Source organism: Pseudoliparis swirei, chromosome 3 (assembly GCF_029220125.1).
Source record: "Pseudoliparis swirei isolate HS2019 ecotype Mariana Trench chromosome 3, NWPU_hadal_v1, whole genome shotgun sequence".
In the NCBI taxonomy this organism is placed as follows: Eukaryota; Metazoa; Chordata; class Actinopteri; order Perciformes; family Liparidae; genus Pseudoliparis; species Pseudoliparis swirei.
The window spans coordinates 9,199,938-9,218,445 of NC_079390.1; the positions used below are offsets into that span (position 1 = coordinate 9,199,938).

The 18,508-nt window shown below is 40.5% G+C and overlaps 2 protein-coding genes across 3 annotated transcripts; one reads left to right on the forward strand and one right to left on the reverse strand.

The window, feature by feature from the left end:
- Positions 1 to 2,619: 2,619 nt before the first annotated feature.
- mogat3b (monoacylglycerol O-acyltransferase 3b) lies at positions 2,620 to 6,142 on the forward strand. The gene is given in 9 exon segments (XM_056411023.1): positions 2,620 to 2,692; positions 3,075 to 3,165; positions 3,369 to 3,476; positions 3,881 to 3,951; positions 4,298 to 4,502; positions 4,643 to 4,777; positions 4,780 to 4,816; positions 5,413 to 5,597; positions 5,677 to 6,142. Coding segments are annotated over 9 exon segments (1,056 nt in total). The 5' UTR covers positions 2,620 to 2,623; the 3' UTR covers positions 5,832 to 6,142.
- A 561-nt stretch (positions 6,143 to 6,703) lies between these two features.
- Positions 6,704 to 14,170, reverse strand: srrt (serrate RNA effector molecule homolog (Arabidopsis)). 2 transcript variants are annotated; one of them, XM_056411516.1, is made up of 20 exons: positions 13,641 to 14,170; positions 13,310 to 13,438; positions 13,167 to 13,225; positions 12,980 to 13,067; positions 12,438 to 12,626; positions 10,604 to 10,773; positions 10,334 to 10,518; positions 10,154 to 10,264; positions 9,910 to 10,066; positions 9,653 to 9,801; positions 9,467 to 9,528; positions 9,254 to 9,332; positions 8,748 to 8,945; positions 8,492 to 8,662; positions 8,190 to 8,343; positions 7,863 to 8,056; positions 7,527 to 7,677; positions 7,267 to 7,368; positions 7,072 to 7,171; positions 6,704 to 6,928 (listed from the first exon to the last, which is right to left on the reverse strand). In XM_056411516.1, the coding sequence occupies exons 1-20, from the start codon at positions 13,757 to 13,759 to the stop codon at positions 6,853 to 6,855; spliced, it is 2,643 nt and encodes an 880-aa protein (XP_056267491.1). In that variant the 5' UTR covers positions 13,760 to 14,170; the 3' UTR covers positions 6,704 to 6,852. The 2 variants fall into 2 exon arrangements, with proteins under 2 accessions (XP_056267491.1, XP_056267490.1); XM_056411515.1 differs by lacking the exons at positions 13,167 to 13,225; positions 13,310 to 13,438; positions 13,641 to 14,170 and having other exon boundaries at positions 6,839 to 6,928; positions 7,061 to 7,171; positions 12,980 to 13,057.
- Positions 14,171 to 18,508: the final 4,338 nt, after the last annotated feature.

Consider the following 18,508-nt stretch of genomic DNA (forward strand, 5'->3'; position numbering starts at 1 on the left):
CACCACGCCGGTTGTTGATGACACAGCTGTCTTGGTAGACGGGAGGGGAGGGCGATAAAAAAATCCTTTTCCCAGATGTGTCAATTGACGTGGAAAGGAACAATCAGTTATTCAGACGCATTTCATCGGATTGACGCCTTTTCTTGACGTGAAAGATCTTCAATTTTTTTGGTGTGACAACCCGCGCGCTGTAGCCGCTACTACCGAGGCTCGGCGTAGCCTGGCCGGTGTGAGATCTGATTGAAATCCATGATGCACTTCAATGCGACGTTACAAAAGGATCCTGTGCAAACACGCAGGTGACACGCCATCTCTGTGCGCTTCAAAAAAAGGCTCCAGCGTGACCTCCGGAAAAACGAACATGCTTTCAGTTCAGGCGTGAACAGCAAAAGAAAAAAACGCCAAGACAAAAATGCGCAGAGATCGGCGCGCTATGTTGGTTCAAGCGCTGGGCATCCTCACTGAGTATTTGCATCCATATTAATATTCATACAGTCCTTCCTGAAAGCAGACCAGCGGTTGTTTATAGAAAGAAGAAGAAGAAAAGCAGCATCCGAAGTGGCTTCGAGTCCAACGGCGACGAGAGGCTGTTATCTTCGAGCTGCTATCAGGAGCGAAATTAAATGTCCATTCACAACTCATATTTACCAGAAGGATTCAGCTGCAGGCTCATTAAAAGTCCAACTGGATTCTTGATAAAGTATAGCGGACTACCAGAACCCTGGACTATGTTGTCGGGATACAAATAAAAAAACAATGTAATGTAACACATTAATATTATAGGAAGCGTTTTAGTGATGTAATGGGAGGAGATAAAATAGTATAAGTGTAAAATAAGCTCGCCATAAACCGACAGACATATAAAGTAGGCTAAGCTGTCGTATTAACATTAATGATACATTTTGTTTTGACTGTATGACCAATTTAAATTAAAGCCTGGGAAGAGACAGACTGTATAAATGAAAAGCTAATCTTAATTATTTTTATGTATATTCCTTGAATTTGGATGAAAATTGTAAATATAGACATACAAAACTGGTGTTTTGGGAGATAGGGGTGTCACATGACCAACTAGCCGACACATGGCCCGTGTGAGGCTGACACGCCCCCTAAAGTCCATGGGAGATGGTAAAGGTGAGGCACAGAACTCTAATCGTGTAGGTTGTATCATATATATTTATAATCGTTGGACTGTCTCTGCCACAAACAAAGCTGCACAACAATGTGCAGCGGTCAAAGTTTGTCTGTGAGGGGTCGTCACAACGAGACACCGAGAGGGTTCGCACCAAAACATTTCAGTGATGCGTTCAACTGTCTTCAGACACGTCAAAATCATTTCGAGCATATAACTGAAAACCAAAGCAGTTGTTAAGTCTTTTCTACAAGTACAAAAAACATCAACATACACCTAGATCATCAAAAAGCAACAGTACTCATTATGCAGAATGGTCCATTTCATACAAAGTTAAACTATTTAATTGGATTATAATTATGGATGAAAAGCTAAAACATCTTCAAATTAAATGTAATCATGTATAATAAGATGGTTTAAATGTATATTCTAAGAGGCATCAAATGTACTACTGTACCAGCAGATTCCATTTCACTTTAAAGTTAAATTTCTTTGTCCGCATTATGCACACGTCACATGATGCTTTCACAGCACAGACTCAGGTGGGATTAAGTATTGCAATCCCTACACAGCCATAGTTCACCCACACAGGTGCTTTCACTTATGTTGCCTGATTAAGCCTCTCATAAGGGCTCTGTGGGCGTGTACAGACTCTACTTGATTGACGTCACCTTTACCCTGCTGGTGCATTTGTTGCACCTGTTAGGGCGGGACCACTTACACTGTTGCCATTCTCATTGGCTCACAGAGTGTGGCAGCGTCACATAACCCAGCTCCACGAACAGTAGTTTAAAGGGGACATTTATTGCTGATTTTCATTTATCTCCGGCCGTTTGTCTGAACATACCTGTATACGCTCTGAAACACCGTTTTAGCGCCTGTCTCTTTAATCCCGTCTCTGCTCGGACTGGCTTAATGGAAAATATGGAGACTTTAGCAAAGGCAGTTGTCGAGGTATGGTGTGTATTGTAATACGCCTGCGTGTGGCAGGAAGGGGAGGCACATCTGTATGAGTTATTGAATCACTTCTTCGGATCCAGAGAGCCCATACAACTGACTGGGTTGTCTGATTTCATTCTGTGAGTGGTAGGATCTCCATATAACCAAATGTATGTGCACAAAAACGGGGGGGGGGGGACATAGGGGAAGCTCAAAGATTTGATAGAGATGAGTAAGAGAAATATTTTTTTCATGAAAGATAAATAGCTAAACATCTACTTTTTTGGGTATTATTTAGTTAAATAATAACATCAGAAGACACTTATCCTTTTTTTTAGCCACTAGAGTGACCAACAACAAGAGAGACACGCACCACTGACATGATCATGAAATGATTGTATTTCCAGGAGATGCCGTGCGGAAGCAATCAACAGAGTAACCAACGATAAAAGTTTGTCATGTTCATCTCCGACATTGCTTGCTTGTGTCAAAGCATCGGGGAGTGGATTTGTTATCAGCAGCTTTAAATGGTCAGGTCAAAGTACATCCTGCATGTGGAGCTTTTCCTCAACTGTTGAATCTGCATCTATACAAATAAACTTGGGGATACACTCTAACAAGGTAAAGTATTACGTTGTATGCTGAGCAGTATGGTAATTAAAGTAGTTATATGCTGTCATGAACTTTAGGCAACGTGTTTTATGGTTTTACAAGCTTGGCTGGTATGTTATATTTGTGAACAAATTAAGACTGTACAGGTTCATCTGCAAGTCATTTAATTTAATTTTTCAAACCTTTGAGTTCTATAAAGATATATTAAGAGCAAAAGCTGCTCATTACTAATGCAAACTGCTCTCTCCAATAACAAGGACTTTCATACATTTCAATAGTATCTCAGTTAAAGCAAAGATAAAGTATATGATTTATATACACATGACCTTTATTGAATGAAACCACAGTTTAAGAGTTATTAAATGCTGACAATTGATGGTATGGCCTCCAGGTTGCAGGAATGACTACAGAGAAAACTCAGTGGAAACTATTCTTAGAGACCGTGAGTACTCTGCAATGGGTACTGTGCTTTATCATCTTAGGTAAGATACAACTACACTTTCTCTTTTTGAGTTTGTATAACATGACACGAGAACGTATGTAAAATGATCATTGTAAATTGTTACATTAGCCCACCTATTAGTTCAGAAATGTGAAACTGAATCTGTAAAACAACACTGTAGTAACTTGTTTTCCGTCTCTCTTCCCTTCAACATGTGGACTCTGTCCAACTGGGCACAACAAGGAGTGTCCTGTATTATCTTGATGGTGTGCCTTATGTTTACCTCCTTGTGGCCGCTCTCCGCTCTGTACTTCATATGGCTGGTGATGGACTGGCAAACCCCTGAAAGAGGTAGGAGAAAAGAGGTCAAGCATAATGCATTACTCGAGGAAATGGAGTTATTCACAGCTGGAAATCATCAAAACAAAGTTATGAATGACGGTAAAACAGATTTTGTGAACTGTTCATATAAAACAGTTACATATCGCTGTGTCCCAATGTTATACTATAAATAGATTCTATACATTGCACAGTATATATTATAATATTTATAGTATAATGTTTTTTGTAATATGACAAACTGAAATCAACATAATTAACCGTTTTCTATGAACTACAGGAAATACAACACTTCAAACTACAGAATTCCTCTGCTAAATAAACGTCAATATAAAACAGTGATTTTTTCCAAATATTGTATACATACTGTTGACAGTTGAGTGTGTCGGATGGAAGATTTATAATGTCTCCATCAGGGGGAAGGAAAACCACATTTGTGAGGAGGTGGAGGGTCTGGAACCACTTCAGAGATTTCTTCCCAATCAAAGTAAGTGTCCCTGAGTATCGGTCAGATTTAGTTGTTCTCATCATCCGATTTTAACACATTTAGTTGGAATACACCAGGGGACAGTGATTCAATGTGGCTGGCCAGTAGCCTGACTATTACGAAAACAAAAGTAGCATTGAAACCATTAAAATTACTCTTTATGAAGATAGAATTACATAAAGAGAAAACATCTATGTGATAAAACCTTTTGTAATTAGTGTGTGTTTTTAAAATATCTCAACAATGACATAATATTCAGTGAAAATAGGTTTGGTTTCATGGTTTCAGGGTTAACAGCAGAAATTGACTGTGATCAACTCTGTAAATCTTTAAATTTCTTGCTCAGCTGGTGAAGACGGCCGAACTGAATCCAAACAAAAACTACATCCTGGGCTGTCATCCGCACGGCATCATGAGTGTCGGAGGCTTCGCCTGCTTCGGCACAGAAAGCTGCGGCTTCACCGAGAAGTTTCCTGGGATGCGATCCTCGCTGGCGGTACTGGCAGGGCTTTTCAAGATACCAATATTGAGGGACTACTTATTATGTGGAGGTATTTAAAGCAATGTTCAACTAAAGGCTTTAACTATGGACGTCCTCCTCATCAAACCTTTTTGAAATACAATTGAGACTGCAAATGGAAGACAAACAATATCACCGTGTGATTGTTACCGTCTTACTTTGTCTCATCAGGTCTTTATCCAGTCAGCAAACCAAGCCTCGTCCACCTCCTCTCAAAGAAAGGGAAGGGAGTTGCTGTGGTGATTGTGATAGGGGGCGCGACCGAGTCTCTGGCGTCCTCTCCTGGAGTCCACGCGGTGGTGATGAGGCAGAGAAAGGATTTGTCAGAGTGGCTCTGGAGTTTGGGTGAGAGTTCTTTAAAACAACAGCTATACACTACCGTTCAAAAGTTTGGGATCACTTAGAAATGACTTTATTTTTCAAAGAAAAGCACTATTTTTTCAATAAAGATAACATTAAATTAATCAGAAATACACTCTATACATTGTTAATGTGGTAAATGACTATTCTAGGTGGAAGTGTCTGGTTTCTAATGAAATATCTCCAGAGGTGTATAGAGGCCCATTTCCATCAACTATCACTCCAGTGTTCTAATGGTACATTGTGTTTGCTAATCGCCTAAGAAGACTAATGTCTGATTAGAAAACCCGTGCAATTATGTTAGCACAGCTGAAAACAGTTATGCTGGTGATATGAGCTATACAACTGGCCTTCCTTTGAGCTTGAAGTTTGTAGAACAAAATTAATACTTCAAATATTAATCATTATTTCTAACCTTGTCAATGTCTTGACTATATTTTATATTCATTTGATAAATAAGTGTGATTTTTCATGGAAGACACAAAATTGTCTGGGTGATCCCAAACTTTTGAACAGTAGTGTACGTGGATGTCGTTATACTCACTGGACACACTGATGTGAGCTGCGATTGTGCTCCACAGGGCTGACCTGGTGCCCGTCTACTCATTCGGGGAGAATGAGCTCTTTCGGCAGGTGGTTTTCTCAGAAGGAAGTCTAGGTTGGAGGTTACAGCACCTGGTTAAAAAGGTTCTGGGGTTCGCCCCGTGTCTAATTCTCGGTGAGCGCTTGGCATTCCTGCCCTACAGGACTCCAATCACCACCGTTGGTGAGTGTGTCATTATTCTATAGGTGAGGCTTACTTCCTGCACTCTGCCTGTTTTATTCTAATGCTCTGCTTCTTCCAGTGGGAAGTCCAATCTCAGTGCCAAAGCGCATCACACCTACTGAGGAGGAGGTCGACCACTATCATAAGCTTTACATGGACGGCCTGTGCAAGTTATTCCATGAACACAAGGTCAGCTGTGGGCTTTTAGAAAGTCACCAGCTTCAGATCATTTAGACATTTCTCGTCTTCATTGGCTGCTTATAACGGGGCGTGGATCTGATGTAATGATCTTTATCAATAGATCGATCTTGCAGGTTTCTTTGTTCATACTGCCCCATCTTTCCAAATATTTAACATTAACATGTGCCTTAGTGAAGACATGACTCCCATTATCTGCGATGGCATGTTCACAAATCACTGAACATTGCTGTGTCGTTACGCCATCATGAATTTCACAACATTAAGTGTAGTGCATTTCTAATTTGATTTCACTGCGGATGTGATAAATGTTCATGCATGAAATAAAAATCATTGCTTATGTTCGATTGGATTAGCATGATTTCTCCAGATGGTTACCTATTAAATTGTGTCAATGAGATCCTAACAAAATGAGTTATTACATTCAGATGGTGCGACAGGGCCGACTTCAGAATGAGAACTTTACTATTTCATTTCTAATTGGATTCATTTTAAATGCCGGTATTGTTTTCCTCCTTAAAAAGGAATACTGAATATTCCTTGTACCACTGCAACGCTTCTGCATTGTTTAGTTGGCAGCTGTGTCAAATGAGATGGCCAGCCCACGTGTAATTCATTAGTGACCCAGTAGAGGGCGACCATTCTTTACATCTGCCAACCAGAATGGCCGTGCAAATCATGAGAAAAACAAGCATATCTTCAAAAATAAACTAGTTTAAATATAAATAAATAAAGACAGTATTCTTTCATTGAACAACCCGTTATCAGCCCCTCTGTTAGCATTGTGTTCAGTGTTGACCTGGCTCGGAATCAGTACTGTGACCTTTAAAGCGTGATTGGCTGCTTTTCTGAATCCTTGTGTTGCTCTAGTCTCACATAATCACAATTGCATTTGATACACCATTAAATGCAGTTTGAGCACAACTTTATTGAGAAAACAATTTACAACGGAAGTTTGCACCAATATCACAAAATAAAGTATTTAAGAAAAGAAATTCTACACCACTACAAAAAACAAATAAGACCCCAAAAAAACGGAAAGGGTCAAGAGAACCTTCTAAAAGAAGTCCATGTCATCTGGAGCATCCAGGTCACGGTATTCAACAATGTTGCGTGGATCACCGCGCGACATTCTGAGGTGGTTGAGGGAACAAGAGGAGAAACAAAGACCAGAGAAAGAAGAAAATAAATCATTAAAAAAGGTTCACAATTCTCCAAAAACAAAGGATAGACACAGCGCAGAGCAAAATAAAGATCACACGTACAAAGGTCTCACCTGAGGTTGCGTGGCTTTCCCAGGTAGCCACCTTGTCCGCGGAAGTTGTCATAGTTGCCTCTGCCTCCTCCATATTGGTTGGGAGGGTAAGGAGGTCCACCTGTTGAGAAGAAGGACTCAATAAACTCAAAGCTAGTGGGCTGATTGACAAACACATTTCCACTGCAGTAAAAAAAGACCAGGAAGAGAGCTTACCCCCGTAGCCCATCAGTGGTGGACGAGGCTGTACGAAGCCCATTGGACCCTGAGGACCTTGAGGACCTTGAGGAGGAAATGGCATGCTGGGAGAAAGCAGACCTGCTGGCAGAAAACCAAGCAGAAATTTTAAAAAGCGTTGATATTGTTGTGGACAAAATGTGACCGCAGTGAACTGATTTAAGAATTAAGTCAGTCTTTTTTAAAGTACTAAAGTCCTTGATCATGAGTATCTGTTAGGATGGAAATGGTGTGTTGACCTGGGCCTGGAAGAGGAGGAAGCTTCATCTCAGGCAGCGACGGTCTCTTGGCATCCATTAGGAAATTATTGAAGAACACCACTTCCTTTTTCACTTCATCAATTTTGTCCCCATGTTTGTTCAGGATGTGCTTTCGTACAAACTCGGGGCCCTTGAAATGAATTGAAAATACAAAAAGTCTTGGCATCACATTAAGAATGAATGTACATGACAGTGCAGTATTACAGCAAATGCATGAACAGAAGAATTTAGAACATCTCAAACTCCTGCAGTGATTTCGTCAAAATCAGACAACTTGTTGTGCTGTCCCGAATACTTTGTTTAAAAAGCACTCACCTTAAACTTCTTGCCACTTAGTGGGCAGAGCCATTTGTCCTTCCCCAGCTCTTGAGTGTTGGCATTCACAAACTTCTCAACCTCTTCCTCGGGGTCCTTGCGGCCCATCTTACCGGCCTCGTCCTCAGAGAGGATTTCTTTTAGACTAAACAAAGGACTCAGCTTCTCCTCCATCATCTTCTGCCATTGTTGCACTGTCGAAAGAAAGAAAAAGTACAATGAAAAATAATGCCATGATTTCAACCCCAGCACCTTAAACAGGAACACACATTTGTTGTTGATTATTTACTTCCACTCTTCCCACATAAACAAGGGAAACACGCTGACCTTCTCCATGTGTGATGCGGTTCGGCGGGATGGGTCCACGTACATGGATCATGCCACAGCGATTGGGCATTTCATCCTCACTGGGGTATTCACAGGTGTTGTAGAAGTCGATTGAATGCACGATACGCAGATACAAGATCAGACGATCCAAAACCTGGAACAAAGCAGACGCCAGAGAAACTTTGCAAAGACTGCATTTATGGATGTGATTCCATAAATAGCCAGTCATGTGAATGGCGGACATACGACGCATTGTTTTGATGGAGAATTGCGCTGCATGTAAATTCATAACCGAGTCAAACCTTGGCTAGTTTGTCATCCCTCTCCACAGTCGTGTCTGCCGGGTTTCCTTCCTTTGCGCTCTCCTCAGAACTCATCCCGCTCCCCGAGCCAAGGAGCTCCTCCTCCTCGGCGCTCACCTCCTCGATCAGGTAATCCGTGATGTTCTTCAAGATGGGGTTCTGAGCCGGCAGCTTTTTAACCACACAGAAATGTATGATTCAGCGAGATCATTCGTGAACTATCAATTTAAAGTGTAATTGCCCATTGGGGGTGTACCTCTGTGCGCTCTCTGTGCCTCTCTTCCTGGGACTTGACGCTCCACAGGTCTCCTTTCTCATCCAAGGCATGGATGAGTTTGGCAGCCAGCTTGATGTCGTTGCGGAGCACCTGCTTGTGCTGAGTGATGCCATTAATATTACGCACCCTCCGGGCTAGGTCCCGGTTCACCCCTGGTGCCAGTTCACAGTCACGCAGCTGTTATGGTAAGAGAGCAAAACAGATTTTAACAGCCTGAAATGCTTTTTAGGAGATCAGTAATACAAACAGGTCCAAAGGACTATCCAAGGCTCCATTGATACCATCACTCTGAGATAAGTTTAGATTCTTTGCTTTAAATACAACAGACAAAAATAGTCAACTATTTTGATCATAATAGAAAACGAAAAAGAATAAACCAGTAGTTCACCAAAACAAAACAGGAAATGACTCGATACAACACATACGATGCTGCATATTAGTCTCTTGAAAACAGAAGTGCCTATAGCTGAGCCGGGAACACTTACTCGAATATTCTGAAGGTTCCAGCAAACCTCTTTGATGTTGACGCTACGGTCAAACGTCACCCAGCAACGTCGGAAAAACCTGCGACAGCACAGGGTTTATTTGGCTTTATTGTGCACTTGTGTGGAGTCTGTCGCGTCACACAATGTGTGAATCCAAACAAACGCAATTTTCAGATCAAAAAGGTAAAAGAATGTGTGTGTTTTTTAACCAACCTGCGCTCCGGATGGGGGTCAGACAAGCACACACGCAGAAAGCCAGGGTAACGCCGGCAAAGCTGAGCGAGAAAATAATCAAAGCATGTTGTGTTTGAACAAAGACGCTAATGATTGAGTGACCCCAGTGGAGTTACATGTCCCAGCCCATTCAAACCAAACATCTGCCATCTATGTTCAACTCACAGCAATAATCTCAGACTTTGAAATAGTGGGAGCGATGCTCCTCATGAACAGAGAGCAGGTCCTGTGGAGAGGCCGCGGCCGGGGAGAGTCATCTTTGGGTTTCTTTTCTTCTTTGTTGTTGGCTTCAACATTCTCCTTTGGTTTCTCCTCTTCATCATGAGATGAGAGAGCAAATTGGGAGGATAACATTTATTACAAATACTGGGAAAATAGACACTGTACAGTCTTCCTGGGGAGAGAAATCAGACACTATTCACCTTCCTCTTCCTCTTCCTCATCCTTGTCTTGCACCTCTTCCTTCTTCACAGGTTTATCAGAGCAGTTGGAATTTGAGTCTGAATCCGACTCAGAGTCACTCTCTGAGGCACTGCCTTCATCATCGCTGTCTCCACTGCGCTTTCTCTTTCTTCTCGGCTGATGGATGAAAATGAGAACAATTAAGACTATTTGGTTACTTTCTCTTGTTAGCAAATCATTTGAAGAAATGGAAGCAACACTCACTTTCTTGGGTTCAGGGTTTTCTTCTTTGTCAGCTTCTTTCTCTGCCTCCTCTTTCACACCCTCCCCTTCTGCCGCAGCAGCTCTTTCTGCGCTGGCAGAGTCGCTCTCCTCCTGTGGCACAGTTCATCGTCATTACATAAATCTCTCCTGCGTGGTGAAGACTCGGAGAACAAAACATACCTTCTCATTTTTGTCTTTCTCTATTAAAGGTTTGCGATCACCGTCTACGGTTTTGAAGTCTTCTCTCTTGGGAGGTTCAGCTGCCCCCACGACAGACGCCAATTTCTCCCTTTCTTCCTCCTCTTCAGATGGCAGGTCCAAGATGCGAAGATCATGATCCGTCCCTCCCTCCATCTTTATCACGGCTGAAGGCAAGCAAGAGGGTACACGGTTCAGGATGACACTGATGGTGGCTTTTCCTCCGGTAGTAGCCAGTTATTATAGTCTCACCTGCATCCAGAACCTTGATGATGACCGGGGTTTCTTCAATGTCCAGGGAGACATTATCAAACCAGCTGTTTTCCATCAGGAACGTGAAGACGTTCAGGCGGTTGTGCAAGGCACCCAGGGCCTCTGCCTTCAGTCGGCTGGCTTCATCTGGGTGATACTTGGACCTGAACCTGTGTCCAGAGTCGGGGTCCACAAAAGAAGTTGGGAGGGGATGACGGGGGTTGGGATGAACGAAATGCAAAAGTTAGAGAACAAAAACGCACATCTATATTGCAACTGTCATGACATTCCAGTAATATGATCCTGAAATATGATTTATATGCACATTACAATTATTTATTTTTTTAATACCATATGTTAAACAAAAAAGACATTTGTAACAGATGGTTGTTTGATGGGAATTAAAGTATCTATACAGACCATCATGATAAAGATTATGATTTCTGTATTTTGTATAGCCTAGGCCTTGTTCAGTGTATGTATGCATGTTTGGACTTTGTGATTATTATAGCTAATTGTTGTACATTTGAAGAGATTAACTCACCAAAAAATAAGGAAAAAAACAACAGAGATTATGAAATGAAGCATTCACATTCAGCATTTTACATTAAAATGTTGATCATTGAGTGGACCACAGTTACCTTTTTCTGCCAGTTTATTAACAAATAAATACTGAGAGGGGGTCTCTTCTGTGAAAATGCGCTCCACTTCACCCAATGGTGTGTCTGTATACACACAAATTCGGTTTTGGGATTCGATTTGATCCGAACAGAAAAAGAAAGTAGCGTGAAAAAAAGCATAAAAGAAAAAAAATCTCCATGCGCGAAGAACTACTGGACTGTCTATCTAGAGTGCCTGGTACTGTGTGTCTAAGGGCAACTGCATTGTGCGCAGTGCGTGTCCTTGCTGTCTAAGACCGATTCTTGCGGATGAGTTCCACTTTTTCTCATCTTCAAAAAACGCCGTCAACGTAGTAGTAGGAAGGGAAGAAAAATGGGTTATGGCAAAACAGAACAATTTTGCAAAATACCTGTGAAATAAGTGTAATAGGGATTAACATGCATTTTACAACTGTGAATCTTGAAAAAGTTAAAACACTTATACGGTAAAAGAAAATCCACCCAAACAATGATGACTTTTAGGTCAAAGTTACATGTAACTGAACAAAAATGTAGTAAAATATCTCAGTTACATGACTGAATAGCATTTAGAGAAAAGCGCTTTTATAGATTTACTGCACAACATAATGAAGGCAGGGCTGTTACACTGCTGTAGATATACTTTATGCATGACTGTCAGCCAAAGGTTCTCACACCCATGACACCCTGAATAATACAATGCATTTATAATCAAACTAAACAATTATATGTTCACTAAGGATGCATTTGGGTTGATTTTCTTTCTTTATAAACTACAAGTGTGACAACGGTTATTAGTAACAATCTAATGTTAGCCTGGTCCAACTACATGGGCAAAACTGTCCTTGACTTATTTGGCAACTGAAACATGCCAAAGGGGCTTAAGTAGGTAGGGATATAATATTATCTTGTCAGGATTGTTCCATCAACTATTTTGTCATCAAAGGAATATAAGTACCTCAATTCCACATGATACACAAAACCCTTAGACCAGGCTCATACTATTAGATTGTTATCAAAAAACAATTATATCTAATTTAACAATGATTTAAAAACCAAAGGAGAGAAACTGTAAAACGTTGATAATGATCACCAAATAAATGACTACAGGGTTATTAATTGATAAGAATGATAGTAATGCAGCTATATGAAAAGCTACTAATATTCAATATAAGTAAAGGTAACTGATTTCGTACCACTCTTCATCTTTATGAGCCAAAAAGAAGTCCTGCATCTGCTGCCGGCGGAAGTCGACCTTGTACTCGTTATAGCGTTTGACTGCCTCAGTCTCCTCTACGGAATCATCCAAGGACAACAGGAACTCTTTAAAGCTCTTCATTATGGGAGGAGGTGGACCCAAATCCATGTCATGGATGTTACCGAGCCTAATGGAAAAGAGACAAAAGTCGGATGGAGCTTTTGGCAAATAAACAAAAACCACATTGTGATTGTGCTGAATGTATGTTCCCTCTCATGTCTTTCCTTGTTTTCCATTCTACCGTCTGTAAAATTCACATCTTTGCATAATTTATATAGTTTGAGGTGAAAAACTTAATTCTTACTGTCAAATGTCAGGCATTATTGTGTTATGTTAAACACATTCAGATTAACATTCACAAACAGACATACATAACAGGTTGCAGGAATTATCAGAAAGGTAACATTGAATCCCTAAAGACGTGAACACAACATTTAACTTAAAAACTCAGGCTCACTCAACCCTGATTCCATTACTCACCTCGCCTGAATAGGGATGCCATGATGGGGCTGCATGAGGTGCAAGTCAGGATGACCCCAGTGCTGTGGCGGGCCATAGCTTGGCCCTCCTCCGCCACCCCCTCCTCCTCCTCCTCCTCCTCCGCCGCCGCCACCACCACCACCACCACCACCGCCTCCTACATTGCCACCGCCGCCTCCGCCGCCACCACCTCCTCCATAACCTAAGTCGTACCCCCCACGGTAAGGCTCGCCGCCGTGGTCGTCCCTACCAGAGACAGATAGAAGGGCATGAGAACAGCAGATAACAATTGGAAAGATTGTTTAAAAAGTGCGTTGCGGGGGATCTCACCAGTCTCGTCTCATGCGTTTCTGCTGCGGACTCATGTCATGCCTGGGTGGGCTGAATCTCTCCCGACGTCCTCTGTCATAATCCCGGTACTCTCCGCGGCTACGTCGTTCCCTGCCTCTATCCCACTCTCTGGAAAATTCATTTCAGGAAACAACAGGAAAGAAACATTCGAGTTGAACAAATATTTCAAACTCAGCTCTCTGATCAACTACCAGAGAGCCACCATTTAATGGCATTTTGCAAGTTAGTTGGAGTTGAGATGTCTGCATAGGCTTCATAGCTGAATCCCGCTGGACTGATAGTCCTCCGTGCATACACCTCTGCGTCTTACCTGTCGTTCCAGTCATCTCTGCGTCTGTCTTCTCTCTCTCTTGAACGGTCATAGTCACTTCGCTCCCGTCTGAATTTGTCCCGTCTCCTGCGATCGTACTCATCGTCACTGTCTCCCATCTCCACGGAGAGAGGGAAAAAAGTTTGTCATTTAAGTCACGGTTTGGTATGGAAGGATTGTTGTTAATATTGACTGTGAGCTTAGTCGCAAAAAAAGAAGCGAACACCAACACTTTTGACCATTCGGGTTTGAAACAAGGAGCCAGGAACTAGGACCCCAAGGATACTGGCCCACAGAGCTAGGGTTTAAAACAAGGAGCCTGCTTGTAACAAGGAACTAGGACACCAAGGATACTGGCCCACAGCTAGGGTTTAAAAGAAGGAGCCTGCTTGTAACAAGGAACTAGGACACCAAGGATACTGGCCCACAGAGCTAGGGTTTAACACAAGGAGCCTGCTTGTAACAAGGAACTAGGACACAAAGGATACTGGCCCACAGCTAGGGTTTAAAACAAGGAGCCTGCTTGTAACAAGGAACTAGGACACAAAGGATACTGGCCCACAGCTAGGGTTTAACACAAGGAGCCTGCTTGTAACAAGGAACTAGGACACAAAGGATACTGGCCCACAGCTAGGGTTTAACACAAGGAGCCTGCTTGTAACAAGGAACTAGGACACCAAGGATACTGGCCCATACAGCTAACCTAGCGTTTGTTTGAAGTCGGTGTCTTGCACCACCACATTGACTGATATAGTTTAACATTTAAATTACAAACGATTATGAGATGGAATAATAAATTAAAATGTGCAAAAGAGAAATAAAAGGAGATAAAGTGGATTCTCAAGTCTAAAAAAAAGAGTTACGTTATTGTAGGCCTGGAAAGCTAACATGCTACGTTAGCTAGCTAGAAAACAAACATGCTCGTCTGCTTTATGCAAGAGACCATTATTTGTTGTCCGTTTTCTCAATAAGAGAAATATACTCTTCTGTAAGTTTGTACCAATCTTTACACAACACAAACGAGTACATGGATACCTTACAATTACTATTGGATGATGTGCGTGTTCTTGCTCCTGTCTTGCTTGTCTTCTTCTAGATTTATCCGGCAGTAAGCAAACAATCGAATGGCTCATTACCGCCACCTACTGGTATGAAGTGAATCTGACATATATTATTTCCCCCTTAAAGTAACGTTATTCCACGCTGTCTGCAAGTATTTCATCATAATTCACTGTTTTAATGTTTACACATTTTGAACCCAATAAGCATTTTTTATATTTAAATAATTAATTATTAATAATAATGTCATCACATGTAAATAGTATATTCCTTTTTATCAAAATTCAGCCGAAGATTTGGTATTTTTGTGAAAAATATTATGTTGCGCATTGAGTATTTCTAACATCTGACTCACTGGTGTCTGTGCGGTTCCCTGTTCAGCAGAAGGTGCGCAGTGACCCTGGTGATCGTAGCAGGGGAAACGTAATAGGTTGAAGACTAACAAGCAGACGTGTGCGAGTGATTTCTAACAGGTCACTATAGGACCTGAGGCGCGAAACAAAGGAAGACTGTTGGGCAGGCAACCGGTAATTACGCAGAGGCCAACGCGACGGTGTGAAGTGATGTGCGTCTCTATTGTGACGCATTGGCCCTGGGAAAACTCTGTGTGCTTGTAGTCTGTGTGATGCAAATAAAGTGAAGACAATGTAAAACCATGTGGTGTCTCACCACTAGTCCGATAGCTAAAGTTATGAAGTTAGCAATACGATTTTAGATATTTAGACTCAATTATAAATAAACAAAGCAGCTCGTGAAAAGAAAAAAAAATTCACAGATTATGTTTACAATAAAAACTTTAGAAAAAGTGGAGAAGAGTTCCCTTTGACTAGAATCCAGGCTGACCGTGATTGATGTGTGAGGTATTGATCTACAGAACTAAAACATCACAAGCATTAGGCTCTGGGAGTCTGCCAAAATATATAAAGCTTTTTGAATGTGGATGTAAGATAAACAATTATAGCTATAACTGTAAAAATACAAGGCACATATTATGACAAGACAGTACATCTGATGTGTCCTGAATATGGAAGCTTACATTAGTTATGTTGATGCCAACAATTTTACGTCAAGCCAAATTGTTCTGTTTTGAACTAATATGAAGGATATGATCCTAAATATTGGTCTTGAGCAAAAGTTGAATTTTAATGGATTTATTTTATTCTATTTATATGACCATTCTTTTCTAGTTGCAGTGTTCATGTAAATGTGTCATGAAATATAAAACAGTTTATTAAAAAATCACAGTGAAAGGGTTTGATATTCTAACAATATTTATTACATTAAACTCTTATACTATTTATATTTTACTTTCATAATCCAATAAACTGTTAAACACATCCTTTTTTTGTGCTTTTCTTTGTCCTCCCTCTGAACTTTAACTGCTGCCTCATATAATACATGATTAGTTGTTCCCACACTCGAGTATCCTCCATGATAAATTCAGAGTCCACTTTTTGAGAGAAGGTATGGCCGTCCCTGGATCCAAATGCAAAGTCTCCTCCGGTTCCACCGTTGACTTCCAAAGGACTGGAGATAAGCTGTGGTTGATAAGAACTATCCAAAAAGTCCTGTGAACATGTAAACAATTATTACTTGCTCTTAAGTTTGCACAACATATTGAAGATACATTTGAGGAATAACAAATAATATACTGGGCACTCAGAATGTGCTTTTGTCATTTTACATAAGAGAAAAGACAAATTATATCTCACGATTATATCTCAAGCATTATGATTCAGCATTTCAAAATGATTACAAACAAAAAAAAGTCGTCAAAATGTAATGCCAGTTGTAATGGTACATTTAATACATCACAATGATTGCATTGTCATTGATGAGAGTCAGGTGGCAAAGGCAAATGGAAGGGATGGATCCAACTAAAAGTGTGTACCTCACCTCGTTGTCGTCCGGAGGAGCTTGTCTGGAATCAAGCAGGACGAATGAAGATATAGCCAAGAAGAGCAAGAAAGTCAATCTCAGCTCCATGTACGACGCCAGAGATCCAGGCATGTTTTCTTCCGACTGCATTTGTCAGTGCAAAGAGAGAAGTCCAAATAGTTCTAATGCTATAAACCCAAACATGTAACACGCCAAAAGCAAACGTGAGGTTCTGTACAAATAACTCTTAATAGGTTATTTAGCTTCAGTCTATTACAATCCCTGTCCACATGACATTCAATTTCTCAGCTTACATGGAACAAATTGAAAGAAATATACATGCCTACATGCCATACTCCAGCCAATGCCTAACCTACTCACACACACATCTGGAGAAGGTTTATTCAGCTCAAATATGAATTGTCTTTTCTTTAAAGCAGCAGGGGGCATGATGAAAGGCCCATTAAAATGTGGACATGAAAAGACATGGAACTTGTTAGAAGGGATTAAAAGGATTAAATTCATTAACTGTGAGAAGTCTTAATCACAGGTACAACTAAAGGCAGGCAGCTACTTATAAAGCGCCTCAGATGAACAGCTCTGGAGAGACACACGTACTCATATGAGCTCTTTTTTGTATTTATTGAAGACGTTCTGACTTTAAACAGAAAATGTGTGAAAATGAGAAACAATGTGAATATTTTACTGTGAACTTTAATGCCGCCATTATAAAAATCATATTTAAATGTATCCTTTGAACTCAAAGCAGATATTTGGCCTATGACTCACCACCTATGGTATTACCATATTGGTTCTAATAGGAATAGAGTTCATTGTATTCACTAATCCGGGTAAAATAACCTGACTTTAAATGCAGCAGCTCAAGGCTTATTAGGCGCATGCCAGAACAATCAAAGACCTGCAATTATTTACCAGAACATTTTCTTCGGTGAGCCACGCCTTTACAAAAGCGTAATCTTTTCATTATTACTCATAAAACCTTCTGCAACTAACAGCTTAGCACACTGGGGTCAGAAAGATCTAAAACCTTATATATTTATTTATTTTAATGGAGATTTCATTCTCTAATCAAAGGAAAGTGTCACTTATTTATTTATTTCCCTCACCTCAACAAAAAAGTGCCAACACGTCGCATTTCAATATCATTTATTCCACAAATCACACAATGCCGTTTCCTACATTGTGTTCAGACAAATCCTACCCATTCTCCAACCTGCTTTGTAAATGAAAATCAGAGTTGACTGTACATGTATTATTTAGGTGTGATACACTAGGCAGATTCTAAACAGAAGAATGGAATAATAATAACTTGGGGATAATATTTTTTCATTTGTCTCTAAAATTGAGACATATAGAGGAAAAAAGAAAGATAAATGCACAGTACACATACTGCAAATAGAAGAAAGAAAAAAAACCGCTCTATTTTATAACAGAGTATTGCGAACAAGTCCCAATCCAATGTTGTTAAATTAATCCTCAGAAGAATATAAAGTTGTACGGTTATGATTTCAGAGTCCTACGGATTCATCTCTGACACTAAATGCAGTTTACTGAAACATCAACAGAATGTTTATGCAGCAGCGTTTCCTCTGGGATGCAGTTGTGATGATTGGTCCAATGTGGTATAGATCAAATTGAGGTTATACATTTTTTTAATTGGTAAAACAATTCCTAAAAAACACATTTATTTCCACTCATAGTTGAGAGTTAAATTAAAATGACCGAATTCAGAATTTCTCTGACTAGTGAAGCAAAAAACTTCAAAACAAGTGAACAGAGGAAACACTGGTCACATTTGTATAATCCCACACAGGTGAATCAGAATCAGAATCAGAAACAGGTTTATTGCCAAAGAATGAATGTTTTCACAAACAAACGAGGAATTTTTTTTGGTGGAGGGTGCAACATTG

What these genes read in the sequence shown, in the direction of transcription:
- srrt (XM_056411516.1), bottom strand. Translation starts at nt 13,759, where the DNA reads ATGGGAGACAGTGACGATGAGTACGATCGCAGGAGACGGGACAAATTC. An exon ending in GCTCATAAAGATGAAGAGTG is followed by an intron (nt 10,774 to 12,437) that starts GTACGAAATCAG and finishes CTCTGGACACAG; the next exon opens with GTTCAGGTCCAAGTATCACC. An exon ending in AGAAAGACAAAAATGAGAAG is followed by an intron (nt 10,265 to 10,333) that starts GTATGTTTTGTT and finishes ACTGTGCCACAG; the next exon opens with GAGGAGAGCGACTCTGCCAG.